This window comes from Aulostomus chinensis, chromosome 2, assembly GCF_037954235.1.
Source record: "Aulostomus chinensis isolate RoL2024-O1b breed Wild chromosome 2, RoL_Achi_v1.0, whole genome shotgun sequence".
Taxonomy (NCBI): domain Eukaryota; kingdom Metazoa; phylum Chordata; class Actinopteri; order Syngnathiformes; family Aulostomidae; genus Aulostomus; species Aulostomus chinensis.
Window position 1 is genome coordinate 23,295,564 of NC_141321.1, and position 16,425 is coordinate 23,311,988.

General features: G+C 39.4%; 1 protein-coding gene across 2 annotated transcripts in view; it reads right to left on the reverse strand.

The window, feature by feature from the left end:
* Positions 1-5,467: 5,467 nt before the first annotated feature.
* Positions 5,468-16,425, reverse strand: part of LOC147269485 (CUB and sushi domain-containing protein 1-like) — a 406,566-nt gene continuing 395,608 nt past the window's right edge. For both annotated transcript variants that reach the window (XM_086185701.1, XM_086185692.1), the window contains one exon: positions 5,468-15,093. In XM_086185701.1, coding sequence (XP_086041827.1) covers positions 14,934-15,093 — 160 coding nt within the window. In that variant the 3' untranslated portion in view covers positions 5,468-14,933. The remainder of the gene's footprint in view (positions 15,094-16,425) is intronic.

Sequence of the window (16,425 nt, forward strand, 5' to 3'; positions counted from 1 at the left end):
ACTCTATGTCTGAGTGTAAGGCATGACATAACGATCCACACTGACTTAGCTATGGGTCGCTGTTATACTACCATTCAAATATATGAAACACAACATGTGGAATCTGCTGATGTCTCATCATCAAGGAATCATCCACGAGCCTGTGAAAAGCAGTAATTATTTTTAGTATTTCATGGACAACGTTGTAAAAGCAGTCTCCCTTCATAAGTGGACTCAAAGAGAAGCGTGTTAGGTGGCAGGTTACAGTGTCTTTTGTACTTTCAACATTTTGTCCATCTTCAATTGCAAAGAGTTTGTTCTCCAGCTGATGATCATGTGATGACTGTTGGCATTCAGACAATAAAAATTTGTTTTGTTCAAAAATTGTGTTTGAAAATCTTGAGTTCATTTCTAAGAGGAAGGGGGGAAAAAAAACATTCACCAGAATTTTGTTTCCCTAATTGTACTGTAGAGTTTGTTAAATATTTCATCTCGGGGATATAGCTGTGTGTCTCTGTTTGCGGGAAAAGTGTTCGCCTAACTTGCTGCCATGTTGAATATCCACCATCATACACCACTCTTGTTCAGACAACCAAGAGAGAGAAAACAACAGCATCGAGGAGCAAAAGGCAGAAAAAGACACAGTGAAAAGACAGAGGAGAGTAGCAGAGTGGAAGATGAGAGGAGACTCAGGAGGCATTTGCCCTAAAGGAATCCTGAATTTCCATTGCTTGTCACAGACACACATACAGAGAGAGAGAGATAGCAAAAATAATTCACTCACGCTGCCAACTGTGGATGTTGCCAAAATGATAATCATGCCTGAATCCCTGCAATGATGCCAAAATCCATTGCCATTTCCCATTTTAGGCGATGGGCCAATACAATAAGTACATAATAGCATTTCAGTGTTTCCCCAAGATATGTTTTCTGGCAATGTTAAAGGGCTCTTGAAACAGTATTTAGATGTGATACTAAAACTCTCCATTGAAACCAATAATGATGAAACTCTGTGACAGCAAACCACATGGTGATAAAGTTCTCCTGTTAAATCAACAACTGTCTGCAACAGATTAAACCCAAAGCAGCAGATGCTCTAATCTGTGATGTAGTCCAGAGACAGATGCTTGACCTCCTGCCCCGATGATGAGTTACAGACCGGCAAACTCTCGTCACCTAAAGCCTCCACGGACTACATGATAGATATGATCATGGCCTGATTGGCGAGAGGAGGAGGAGGTGGACGGCCTGTCCTTACACTGCCTTATACAGCCTCTGGGACGTAGAGACCAGCTCAGCAATGCTACGACCTCCTTCCACCTTTTGAGACGTCTTAATTGGTTGGATTGTTACCCTTTAAGACTTTAGAACAAAGTCTCAGTGACATCATCCATTGGTTTGAGCACTCTCACAAAGCTTATGGTCTATTTCAGTTTAAATGAAATGATATATATATATATATATATATATATATATATATATATATATATATATATATATATATATATATAAATGAATATCATTCTGCATTGAAAAGACTTGAAACAATTGTTTTAAATCATAACCTCATTAGGAAAATGTTTCCTGAAGTCATATAACAACTGAGAAGTCAGGTCATTACAAATAAAATAGGACTGTGCTGGACACATCAACTAAATGTAGGTTTTATTTTACTTGTCTGTTAGCAGGATAACACACACACACACACACACACGTGTATAAATTGGTGATGGTCCTGTGGGAAAACACGCATGCCTCCTGCATCAGTACTGAATAGCAGAACAGAACATGGAGAAGATTAAGTATTGGAGAATTTAATTATAATTAAACCACTTTGGTACTTAAGCATCTTTGTGTCTTTTCACCTATTCAGATGTCACACAATTCACTTGAGCCAATGTCAAGGTATAAGCCTTGCAAATGTATTTAATTACAAAAACAAAAAATAAAAGTACAGTTTGGTTGTCTCATTTTTAAAACTTGTGTTTTCATATTTTTATGTAAACTTTTTCATTTAAAAACTATGTGACTTGTGGTTTCATTTAACAAACAATACTTAAGTGTGAGTTGCTTGAAGTTAAAAGTAGTGAAGAAAGTAGGAAAATATGTATTTTTTCAAGAAACAGATTTTCTTCAAACCAGAATTGTGTGGAGTCCCACGGTTAAAGATAGAGAGTAATTGCAGTCCAGGACACTTTAGGAATGGAGACAACAACATATTGAGTGAGACCTGACAAAACTGTGACTAAAAGATGATCCTTTAAGTGGTTAAGATGGATGCGCAGTATGAGACCATCAACTCATTTATTTAAATAATTCAAACAAAGATTAAAAAAACAATTTATGAAAAGGCTATTGTGTTAAATTTCCTCTCAATCACAGGAGGTACAAAATAAAAACATAAAGGAAAGAAGGACTTTATGCTGGACATTCAGAGAATGTACTGAACAATGAATGACTTTCAATGTAATTGACTTACACGCTATAATTTGGAAGGAAAATCAGTTCCATGACTGACACCTGTACATCGACTCATATCAGTGTTGATGGTCTGATTCTTCATAATAAAGCTTCTTGAAAAAGAGATTAAATCTCTGTAATTATAAAAATTAAGGTACAGTTCCTCAAAAATAATATTTAATTAAAGTAACAAAGTATTTTTTCTCTGTTGCTTATTGTAAATCATCTTTTGATCACTTTGATCCCCCATTTGCACCTCGTATTAAAATGCAATCTGTACCCAGACACGTTAACCCGATAATAAGAGATGCAATCTTGCCTTGGGGTTTACACCTGGTATCTTTAATACCTGCTCGTTACCCTCTTTGAGACTGGATCTCTGCCTCCAGAGCAAAACGTGCAAACTAGTCCGAGGAGGCGCCATTTCAGCTCTAGGCAAGGCGTAAACATGACAGGTGTAAGATCACCAGAGATGCTATTACTGCACCACCTGTTTCTTTTTTGATTTTCCTGTTCGGAGAAAAATAGAAGAGTGGTTCTGTTCGCCACAAATGCTGCTATTTTAAATATGAAAACAGGGAATTGGCCTCTATGCATAAGAGGTTGGAGTGAAACCTAGCGGGAGCATGACGTTTTGAGGTGTTTTGGCAAATATGAATGAATGTTGCTGAAGTGCTAAATTTCCTTCTTTCAGCAACCTTTTACCGTCACCGAACTTGTTACACAGAACTCTACCCAAATGATTCCTTCTGTGGGAGCACACCTCCTCCCAGCGGCTGAGTGCTTTAAGTCACCTAGAAAATATTTCAGTGTCCCGGCCACCTAGTGGGCATCGTAAATGTGACCACACGAAAGTAGGAAGTGACAACGTGGGTCGGAACAATTTACTTGTGTAGCTGTGAGGTTTGAAGACCTTTTTGATACATTTTCAGTCTGGCTGATGAAGAGCTTACCCAGTGGTTTGGGTGGTATTTCTATTCCAGTCACACGAACACCTGAGTGATAAACTAACCTCCTGAATGAACAAAATGCCACAATGAGACAGTCAGCGCCAACATATTTCCCCTGGCGACCCTGCAGAAACATGTCATTTTAGTAATTTATATGATCAGTGATAATTTTCCAATTTTCTGCGTTGGTTATTTTTCCAAATTAAAGTTGCTCATTTTAACCTTTTCCTTTCATAGTTTGTTTTGAAAAAAGCCACCCTGGGGTGTTCCCCTCGAATCCACCCCGAATCCCTCTAGTTTAGTTACTTAAGATTAGACGAGCTTTTCTTGTAAGTCAGGTATCTGAGCTGTTTGTTTATTTTGTTTTCTGCAGCCCATCAGTCTACAAAAAGTGATTCTTTTGAATGTCACTCTCAGGGCCCTGACCTTTCTTTTCTTTTTTTAATATTGACTATTTGTTTTTAAATGAGGTTACTCAGGCAGCTTGGAAGCATTGAAGAAGTGATGAACTGACTGGATGGGTTATGTACATTTTTAACATGTGATAATGCTGCAGTACATTTTCTGCATGTACTGTCAAAGACTTTATTGAGGCTACATGAAGTCGACAGTGACTGAAATATTAAAACCGGAGATGCTGTGTTTTTCATGGCAACCCTGGCATGAAATGGATATATTCCACTAAAATAAATTCTGATCCACTGGAAGAAGACATTTGACAAGGATGGATTTTGGAAGGCTGAACACAACAACAACAACAACAACAACGTATCACTATTCTATATCAAACTGTTGTAGAACTGACATTGAATTTTGGTCACCTGACATAAACATCAACCAAATATCAGCTGAGTGCCTGCTCGGTCCTGTCAAACACTGCTTTTATCAATGCCAGCATTTGTTTTACTTCTTGGGGGTTAATTTGTTGTATCCGTTTTATTTAATTTTTCTTTTATTTGCTTTTATCCCTCCTCTGACTTTGACGTCTTGCTCCTAGCGTCCTATTTCACTCATCTCTTACTTTGGTCTTAAAATGTTTGATCCTGAAATCTACTGTAAACCAGCTTGCAGCCTTTGTTTTGTAAGGTGCTGTAAAAACAACGTTTCACCCACTACATGTTAGCATTCTGGCTCATGCTTCCAACCAAACCATACGCTGCAGCTGACTGGTTGTGCTTCTCTTTACCATATTCAGTTTCTCAGTTGCTCCCAATGTTTCTGAACAAGTGTTACCGTGGTTATATACTAAAAAAAAAAAAAAATCGTTTTCATTTCCGATACCATAAAAATAATGAATCTGTTTTAATGTGGCCTTATTGCTGCTTAAAAAAAACAAACAAAAAACAGTAGGAAGTTAGTGATCGACAGTGTCTACATAGCGGCACTCACGGATGCAATGAATAAACCAGTCAAGTTCATCCAGTGCATGGTAATTGACCTCCAACATAGGGTGTTATCATTATCAAAGTCATGACTTATTCATGACATATAATCCAAAGGCAAACAAAAAGTTCTTGAAGGCACACTTGGTCATGAATTATCCTTTACTAATGTCAAGATTAGAGTGCTGCTCTTAGAAATTATTCATATGCACGCTGTGTTGAATGTAAATCTAAATGGAGCAATTTGTCCATCAGGTGAATAGAAAAAGGGTTTTGTCTTCATCCATTGTCGATTCATTGTTGTAAGAAGCTGGGACTATTGTGCGTGGGGTCTGAGCAGTCGGTCACAGGGCTCACATACCTGGACAGAGAAAAACATACTCCCAGCAGGTAATTTACGGTTCGTAATTAATCTGGTCTGAATGATTTTGTAGTGTGGAAGGAAACTGGAGCACCTGCAAGAAACTAATGCAATCATGCAAATCCCATACAGAGGGGCCTCTGCTGGGATAGTCAGATTTGAACCCAGGACGTTACCGCTGTGAATCCATCACGTATACAAACGGCACAGGGCACCATGCTGCCTGTGTCTGTGCTGTAATTTAAAATAACCAACCAAACAAAAATCATACTGCGAGGTAAAGTTCACAAATCACAAGAGCAGTTTACAAACAGCGTTACAAAGGAGGACTTGTATAAAAAATTTATTCTCAAATATTGTTCTCAAAGTAGCTGATAGATAAACTGTGAGTCTCTTTAACAACAGGTTATGAGGCTGCATTCACACACAGTAGCTGTTGTATCACTTTATAACACTCCATGTCATTTCTCTCCTGCAATTTATTATGGGAGGACACAAAAACAGCAGTAATCATCCTTGAAATTCATAACTTGAGAGTACCAATCATAATTACCAGTCATGATAGGAGCCTCCAAAACTGTTGCAGATTTGCTAATGCTGCTGCTAGAGCCTAAATTTACCACATTTCGGTTTTCCACTCTGAAACCAGAATGTCTCGACAAGGAGGACCCAGATTCAGTCCCTCTGACTTCTCCTTGTTTAGACAGACATGATATTTTGGGCCAATGAGGTGAAGTCATCAAAAAATCTTTTGCACCTGTGGAAACTGCCATCTCTCACCCAGCTGTTAGGATCAGCCACACACAGCTGCTATTACACAGGAACACCATCTTTTAAAGGAGCCTGCCAACTTCTTGTGATACACACGTATTTGCCATTTTTACCAGAGCCAGATAAGAGAATATGTACCTTTCTGTCCTCTGTGCATGCAGTAGCAAGCTCAGGCTCACAGAGACCAGCTGAATGCCGGTTAAATTGTCTCAATGAATGGCAGTGCTAGCATACCTCAGTCAAAAACCCTTAGCTACACTTTTCTACAAAATGTTGTCGATCTTTCTTTCTTTGCTTACATTTGTATAACATTTGCTTGGAAAAAATGAAACATTACTGCAACACTGTAAATCCTCAGACGCGTAAGCGCAACTACTTTCCTCACCTGCCGCAGTGATTAAGCAGCACCTAAAAAGTTGCATTGTTACTTCAGCTAACAAAACAAAATATTTGTTAACAACTTAAAGAGCGACTACTACTTTAAATCATGAATTGGGGGGGGGGGGGGGTACGTCTGCACAGAACAAAATCCTAAACATTATGTTTGATGGCTTTTGACAAAGGTGTGCTAGCACTTCGTATCGCTACCATTTATTGCACAAAGCTAACAAACAGTCAGCTGATCTCTGAGGGTCTCAGCTCCCTACAGCATGCACAGAGGAGAGGAGGATCTTCTTGTCTGGCTCTGAGGAGGAAAGCAAATAAACATATTTCAAACAAAGTTGGCTTTTTTCTCTGAAGGAATTTTCATTGTCAACTCATCCTGGAACTCTGAGGCATATAATTAATTAAAAAATATCTCTAAACCTGATGTTTTAATGTCAGGAATGAACTCGGATGATTCTCTTCCTATTACAACATAACAGGCTGGGTGTTTTCCATCGTCAGGCGTAGACTCAACAGTTTTGGTGTTCAAAAGAAAGACATCCTCCACCGTTGCAAAGCTGTGGTGGAGTTGGAAAAGATATCTCCTTTCCTGTGATCAAAGCGTTTTAAAGTATGAACCGAGGAAGATTTACCCTGGCTTCCACAAGCTTTTTTGTTCCTGTGTAAAAGCAACAGAAATGGACAAAAGAGATCATATGACATTTTGATATTTGATTCTCGGCTTGAACCCTAGATCTTTACATGGCGTATAACAGTAAAAACATTTACTTTAATGAACAAGATTCTGTTGTACCCACATCATTAATCATAAAAAGTACAGCATGTTTAATAATTTCTTTCTTTCTTTTTCTATATTTTTTTTTTTACAAATTCTCCATAAAAAATAGATTTCTGTACAAAAATGTTATCTTTTGCACCTACTTCAAGTTCAGCAGCACAAGATGATGGTGAGAGGTGACAGAGATGAGGATGATGATGGTGGCGAAGATTTTACTAAAAACATGGATGGCGATAACAACCTCCTGATATAGGTCTGCCATTTATAAACTCATCTCTGTGGCATTTGTCGAAACAATATTTGCCAGCACACATTTACAAGCAACAAACAACCATTTTCTGCATGTTAATAAGAGTTGCTGAGAAAGCATCCTGTTAATGCAATGTGTGAATGTAGTGCTCACATGTGTGGTGTCCCAATCTACAAGCTGCCATGTGCCAAAATCAAATTATTCATGGTTTGTGCTGATGAGCGAAGCAGGGCTGCAGTCAAACTCACGCTCGCTTTAGACACACCAGGTTGCAGATTTTCTTCCAAGCTCTAACGCTGGACATCTGGCATGAGAAGTTTGTCCAGACTAAATTATTAAGAAGTTCTGTCATATTTAGGGCAATGCTGGACAATTAGATTCTAGTACAGTGGGAAAAAAAGCAGCCCATTTTTAGTCGGGTGTAAATGTGTAAGTGTGTGTGTGTGTGTGTGTGTGAGTGAGAGAGAGAGAGAGTGAGAGAGAGAGATGCAGCATCTACAAAGTGTGCACTGCCTCACAGTCTGATGTGGCCTCCGATGGTTTGTTCCACTGGTTTTTCCTACAGTACAAATTCAGAAATGTAAAGTGACATTACTCCATGTGGTATTTGAACATATTTTAAACAAACTCCCATCCTGATGCAATTTATAACATGTTATATTTGCATTTAATGTAATTCTGTTTAATACCTGGTGGAAAATGGCACATCTCCCCCTCTGTGACATTCACTTGCAATGTGTGGCATTTATAAATCCAGCTAGTGTTGTTTTTTTTTAAGCCTACAGCATCCTGGGCCCCTTTGTTTCAATGAGGACTGCTGACAAACACTTTAGAGAAAGTGTGAGACAAATATGGAACTGAGAAAAGTCTCAGCTCAAGCTTTCTTTAAAAACATTTACTGGGTTATTTATTTTTACTTGTAGCCAGTTGTTTCATACAGTGAGGACCGCTGACGATGCCAAATGAAGGACAAATACGGAAATGTGCAACCTACACAAACTGTAAGAAACAAGTAATAAGGAGAAAAGTATCCAAATTCTTAGCACAGTTGTGTCATGTGAGAAAGTGTACTGAGTGAATCATATTGTGTGAACCTATCCAGTGACCTTTGGTGTTCAAAAGAAGTCTTGCAGTAAGGACTTTGATTTTTTTTTTTTTAACAAAAAGTTGTGTCATACTTAAACTTTGACAAGTGACAAGTATTGTCATGGTTGAGGACTGTCAGCTCAGTAACCTTGATCATGGCTGGCGATACATTTCCTGACACTCAGCATCAATTTCACACAAACGGATTTTATTTGCAAGTATCTTTCATGCTGAGGACATGAAAAGGTTAAATAATGTTACACCATAAGTAGCGGTTAAGATTGTTGAATAGTTTCTGAAACTATTTAGTCATTATTCATTGACAACAGTGCCTTAAAATGAAAGTTACTATTGTAAAATAATATTTTATAACGTGCCAACATAGTGATGCCCAAATTATTTCTTAGGCACAAAAAAACCATTAGTTTAAGGTTCTAGGAAGTTGGTCAGGCCACAGTTGTGACGCTCCGTGCTAAGCAGGACTCAAATGGGACTCGAGCATCTGTCTCCTGCTGCAAAGTCACCACCCCAATCGTGAAACTGTCACCACCACCAATCATGGGACATTGTTGCACCAGAGACAACGTGCAGGCATGAAATATACTTCCAGTTGAATGAACTACTTAGGAATCTGTGCTCGGTTTCACCCCAAAAAAGGAAGTGTGTTTCCATGTGCACAAATAAATAATAAAGTACGAGAGAATGACACGAACTTCACTGGGTCTAGGTTGACCCATCACATGCCTTTAATCAGAAGAATTCTCTTCCCACTGGTCGAGTAGAGTAATCCTTTATTAATCACTTGCTTGCTGAATTCTACTGTATAAAAGAATATGCATCTGTAATATATTAAATAAATATGCAATACTTCTTTTTTTTTTTAGCAAAAATCCTGCACTTTTACCACCCAGGACTGTGTCCTCAGTAAAACCCTGTGTGCACTTCCTCCATGACTCAGTACATCTTTTTTTCATGATTTTGAGTCATGCTTTCCAGTCCAGGTACTAAAGTGAGGGAAATGAAATACAGTATTACAGCAAAATAGTTTCTCTCATACATGTCCCTGATATCAATATAGATTTACACTACACTGGCGTAAGCCACAGCTGATCTGAGGCCGAACCTACCATGAAGGAATAGAACTTGTTTAAATTGTGACTGCAAACAGACACTTTTGTCACTTGCTCCTGCACAGCTATTAATTGGGTGGGGGGGGAAATCTAAGTCTACAAGGTTTTCTGTTCAGGCATAACATGGAGCTCATTTGGCATCCATGTGAGCTTCCCGAGACATCGCAGGAACTTTAGATTTCTGCTGTAGGCTGGAGACTTTATTATGGCATACGCATGTGCAGCAACCTTCAAGGTTCTGCGCAAATCTTCACTTTTCATTTGGCTCACGTTGTGACTGCGCAACAAGCTCAGAAATCTAAACTCTGTAGCTCCTAACTTTACATGGCAGAATAAACAGGGGACAAAAGTGGAGTCTCAGTGTGCCCGTTCAGGCACGCTAGGAGTTCTGCAGCGTTCTGTCATTAAGAGTTAAAAATAAGACCTTTTATTACGCCTGTGGAAACCTTGCAGCCTCTTATTTTAAGACTCTTTTATGCTCTCTTGACTCCATAGAAAATCTCGAATGATTTAATTAGATCAATTAACTGGAGTCACTGGGTGCACTCCAGCAATAAAAAGAAATAACGCTCGCTATAGTGTGAGGAGATATTTGTTGTTTACAGATGTCTTGTTGATTCAGCGCGGTGAGATGTGAACATGTGTATTCTGTCTTGCAGCATCTTTCAACTCGTTCCATACAACAGCACAACAGGTCTGGGGATCTTTGGATTCAGGGCCTCATGTTGGTGGAAGTGTGCTCGTTCTAAGTCACTTCATTTAGAACAGGCAATTCTGGAATAAATTGTTTTTGTAGACAGACCCTGATGATCCCCCCCCCCCCCAATATTCTAAAATGAATCTGCAACCTTCTCATGCCAGATGTTTGTTTTCTTTCACATTTGAATTGTGGAGGAAATCTATTTTCTGAATGAATTTGGTGTAACTTTGTATTGTAACATGTTTCATGGATAAAACCCGCGCATCAGATTATTTTCTGACTCTTAACTCCACTCACCACTTAATATTGTATGTATGAATACATGATTTGTGATGTATTGTTTGCCACTACATGATGATCACTGAGAATGAATTATGGAGAAAAAAATTGGTAACATAATGTAAAATTCACGAGGTCAATATAAATCATGTAGGTCAAAACAAATGCCTGAAATGTAAACCGAATGCGATGTGCATGGAAGGTGAAACAAACAGGAAACAGGCCTGAAGACACTGAAGGACACATCGAAAGCAGTTACATCGGTGATCTGAACCAAATGCAGCATCTTTCAAAAAATAAAAATATTTTGAGAGTACACTGCCAGAAATAACAAGCTTAGCAAGTGATTTCAAATCGTTGAATGTTCTGGAATCCGTCAAACTCTAGGTTGTTCTCGTGTGTTCATGCAACATAGTCACCCCTGAAGGATCTGCACTTTTTCATTGTTTCGGTCTTCTTCAGTGTTGTGATCGTGAGTTTACGTGAGTTTTAAGGACAGAGTAATTCATGTGAACGATACACTACACTTCGTGGCATCTGGGTTTAATTTGTAGATTCAAAAGCATAAATGTGGAAAATATGACACCTCACCCATGGATAGGCTTTGGATAAACTGATTGTGTTGTGTTTGTTTAGGATGTGCCACAGTGAGAATAGAGAAAAGTGATTGTCTACATTTTGAGATAAATGTGACAGGATACCCTCTATATATTAGTCTAAACATTGTCCAGTAAGCCTTCATGTCTAGCTAGGCTGCTGCAGCCACCATCCACATGCACTCATTTAGGGGTCATGTGACTTAGTTTACATTTGGGGAGCTATTCAAGAAGTGACTGTGACCATTTCACCATCTGATTGAAGCATGTTTCCATACTTTAACCATCTGCATTATAGAGTCTTAAATTTCAGATGAACGTAGGTCATTTGCATGGTATTTTCCACATTTGTGCTTTGAAATATTCATTTATTCCTGATGTCTGGTGATTTTTGTGTGAATTACCCTGCAAATAAATATCAGCTGAAATGCTGAAATGTGTCTCCAGCGCTGACCTTCTGACCCGGACACACCCAGGACATTGGGAGCTCCGGCTCTTTCTTGCTCTTCTTCTCTTGACTGCAGACCCAAGAGCTTATTTTCGTGGAGTGTCCTTGCATTTTGATCTGTTTGAAAGTTATTTTGGTTAGTCAGAAGGCTACAATTAAATTAGTTACAGTGAAATTGATGAAAGTAAACTGTGAAGTGTCATTTCACATTACAATCACCTGCGCTATGACATAAATTAAAAATGACTCATCTTATTGAGGCTCAGAGCAATAATATTTCTCACCTATTCCCACAAATACTACCATGTTGAGGGAATTCAAAACTACATCCTGGCGCTATCGGAGGAGAGGATAGCTATTTGCTTGCGTAGCACTATAAGGATTCTGTGACTCATTGTCATCTGCATTTCCATTGGCCTGATGTTCTTGGAAGAATATGCAAATGATGACATGTAGAGAAGCTGCAAGTACTCGACTAGTCAGAATTCTTCAACACATAGCCCAGCCCCCAAAGTTCCTGGGCCATTGTGAAAGTACTACCTCTGGAGCAGGGACTTTCCTGGGTGTAAATCAATGGCCCAGGCACTAAATTTAGACCTTAGTTACAGTGGTTGAAACAAACAGGGTTCCTCTGCAAGTTCCAGGTTCTTGGGTGAAGTTCCTGTGATGAAAACGCAGCTAATTTGAGTACTTTCCTTTTAAAAGTTGGACAGTGTTCTCCAAACCTCAGAGGTGTAAACTTTTCCACTTCCCACTTGCTCATGAACACACTATTAGTACAACGTTTTGGTGTAAAATACCAGTGAACACAAGGTTGCACCTGCTAAGCTTGTGTATTTGTTGCAGTGAGGTTCCAGCATCATCACTAAGCATCACTTACAGCAAACGAGGTATTTCTCAAACAATGTAGGGCTCAGGGGTCAAAAAATTATAAATGTGCATGTTGTCTTCATGTCTGTTTGTCCTTTCCCTTGAATGACCAAGTCTCAAACAGATCACTCTTTAAAAAGGTGTGTTGAAATAAGAGAAAGTGCATCAAGATGTGCAAAATGGGTTAATGCATGAGAATGTGATGCGTGGTTGGGGGATTCACAACACATCTTTTTAAAGACAGAGAAACAGTCGCACAATGTTTCTGATAGCTTACACTGTCTACTACTACAAGTAACCGACAGTGAGTTCATACTGTGATTCTATTTTTTCTTAGTGTAAAGAATCACATGGTGTACTTCATAGTAGACCAACAGAGTACAGTTACACAGGAGAAGGGTTTGATACCAGTAAATAAGATTACTACACTGTACTGTATTGTTGTAGTAATAGTCTTCAGTATGAGTTTTCAGAAACAGCCACTGTTCTACTGATGGGAGAACATGGTGCCATTATGACACACTTGAAGGCCAGAGGTCCACAGGTAAACTGATCCCAACTTTCTGGTTGGCTAGCATTTTGTCATGGCAACAAAATAAACAACGTTATAGCATGTGGTCACACTTTCTGCTAACAGGGAGTGTGAAATATAAATGTGTATATACAAACACTCTGTAACCCTGTATTTAGTCATTTGTCATCTTTTTAAAGATAGAAGTTTTGAATAAAATTCTCTTTTCTTAATGACTCATTTTTCAAACCCATTTCAGACCCAAAAATTAGTCTTTTTTTCCATTACCCAGTCAGAAAAACACACTAGTGCAAAATTTGTGCGAGTTTATATAAAGTTTATATTTTGGGGTCCCCAGCAGCAGTGGTTTGGGAAGTCCCATGGGGCCACTGGGCTTTGAACATAAGAGTCTGTTCATCAATATCTTCACTGAAGAAAAATGCCAGTAGAGACAATGAGAGATAATTTGCCTCTGTTCCCAACAACCAGCAACCTGTCCTTGTCTCTCTTTTCCAGCAGACTAACAGAGGTGTCCCTCTGTCCATTCGTGTGTGTCCGTCTGTCTAATTTCTACCAGTCTGATAATTGGTTCATCTGCTTCTGGTTTTGTGGCTGGAGAGTATACGATAGAAAAGATAGCAGTCATCACTCGGGTAGTATTCCTGACCAGAGACATGAAGACATTTCCTGGATTTGGCCACAGCTGATTGCAGCAGCCGATGATCCTGACAGCTTATTGCCTCCAGGCCTCCCCTTGTTCAGCCACCACGCACAGAATCCTGGCTAGTCCAAGAACAGGAGTCAGTTGTCTGACTGCTTGATTGTGTAAGACGGGCTTCTGGAAAGCAGTGAATTGTGTGCACCAGCCCAGCATCACAAAGTCTGATGGTTAAGCACAAGTCTGCCTGGTGCTATAGGGTAGAATATCGTATATAGGATCATTTTAGTGCCTCTATGGTATATTTAAAAATGCCCAAAACATATCATTAACTAATCAAAATGTCCCTCCATTAGGGAAAATGTCAAATGCTTGTTGTGGTTTAATACAGTGCCAAATACCATGGGTAGACATAGTCATAAAAGGCATTACAGTAAGTGGCTTAATGTCAAGACAATCTTATTTTGTGATGTCCTGTTATGTTAACCATTCAGTATGCCAAGCAGGTTAACCCAAACACTGTCACTTGACCCTGGGCTGTCCAGCATTAGCCTACCACTGTATGAATAGAACACCGGTGTCCAGAACGAGCTGAGCTTTAAAGTAATTGATCTGACTGAACTTGTCACTGCTACTTCTCAGCAGTGTACATTCAGAGTCAGATTCCACCTAAACAAGCTGCGGTTATGTAAAGAGTCCAGTCCTGTCAAGTCCAGCGTGATGTCCAGCGGGAGCTTTTTGGTCCAGCACCAATAAAGGTTTTGTTTTGACAAATATGAACTTTCCAATTACTACTTGATTTTTAGAGGGGTGAAAGGGTGGACTAGTCTATGTGCTTCCCCTGAGGGTAGGACCTCATATCGGTCAAACCCATGTCTGGCCTGCAGCAGGAGAGTTAGTAAGCCTATACCACTGTGCAAATTTGGCATGGGGATATGGGATTAGGGTGGAGTGAACCCATATCATGTAATTGGGAAGATATTAAGAGGGTCATACCAAGCCCTGTCCATGTTGAGATTGGTCAGCTGACACTGGACGAGCACTGTTCTATCGAACTGTTGCTCTGGTTTGACTAGTTGTACCACCTGCCTGCGTACCTGTCGGCTACCTTGTGTACTGTTTTCAACTGTTTCTGCTCTTTCAAACAATTGGAGTGACATGGTAGTTCAGGCAGGAAGTGGAGCAGAACTGCAGTACTGTGCAGAAGACCAGATGTCACAACACAGACTGCTCAAAGTCCAAATCATGATTTTGTTCATTTGTCCCGTTGGTTTAACCACACTGCAGACAGCGAGGTCGGACTTCACCACTCTTTAGATAGTGGTGGGTATGTTGGACTATACCACAGTGCAGACCGTATTGAGTGTGGTGTCGAACCGCACCGCCTTAGCCTCAGTGGGCTTCATGTTGGTGTCGTACATTGGGTTTTCAAATGAGGCTTGACCATTGGTGCTTTCATGGCCGACGTAGCCATTGAACTGGACCTTGGGACGCGTCCTGCAGAAGGAGAACATGATTGGGTCAGTGCCAGATATGTTTGCAAAATGACATGCACTGCAAATCACAACCAAACATGCAAGCCTTCAAAACACATAACATGCACTCATGAGACACTGAGCTCAGTGTATTTGCAAACATCCTAATATTTATGCTATATATTATGCCATGTACTCCAGAGACTGGTGAAGGGAGCAGCAAGCTAAGGATCCACATATTTTTCTCAGGAGCAGATGAATTAAAGCACAGTGAAAAGGCCAGTCAATAATGGTTTACATTTGTCAGCTGGCCAGAAACCTGCCTCCAGTGGGATGCTTATATTGCGGGATGCTTATATTGCTCAGTGTCTGCTGGATTTTTAGTTTGCCTGTAAATTTGTTTTGGAGACTTTTGACTCCCAAGGATTTCAAACATCATCTAATTCAGCTTTAAGTGAAAGGATTTCAACTGACTGCAAAATTGCAGTATTTATATGAAGTTAAAGCTTTAGTGCAGAAGATTACATCATAGACTTTGTTGTAGCCTATAAAACTGTTTCAGCTGTAAAATGAAGGATAAATTGTTTAGTGTTGCACAACATCCATGGAATGGCATGTTTCACTATCAATTTGGTCTTGTAATATTTGGAAAGTCTATAATAGACACAAGATTAATTTATTCATCCACATTTAAGCTAGTAGAGGGCTAACCAGAAGTCGCCGGCTCAGCAGAATGACTCCAGTTACTGTGAAATGAAGCAAGATGAACCTGGTGTCGATGAGCATTATTAGGACTAAGGGGTGTTTACTTATATGAAAATGTGATGCACTGTAGCTTTTAAATGATAAATTTGATTGTTTCTATCAATTTAAACATTGCAAGTTTAGAAACCATGTACATCATGTTTTTGGGTTTTTTTCCCATCTTTTTTTTCCCAATAAATAACTGATTTTACAAGTACCGGATCAAAGAAACAGGACATATAAGATTTGTATGGTGTATTGATGGTACGTCAAGCAGAAGAGCAAACTATGCATAATTTCAGGCAATCAGTATCGATTAACAATGACTGCATTTCCCTTTAACTCTTTCGTCTCAACAAATTCAAAAATCAAAACTGTAAACTTAGAATGCCCTTTCTAGACATGCTGGTCAGCAGAATTCAAGCTATCGCCTGCCTCAGTGGTTCCGCTGCTTCGTGAGTGTTCCTGAATACATACAACTGGCCATAATCCTGCAAATGGTAACCACTGGTTTTAGTTCAAAAGAATATATTATTACTCGATCTGCCTGAGAGAGGATTTAAAGAAACTTACAGCAGGGATTCAAACGGATATGCAGTGAAATATCACT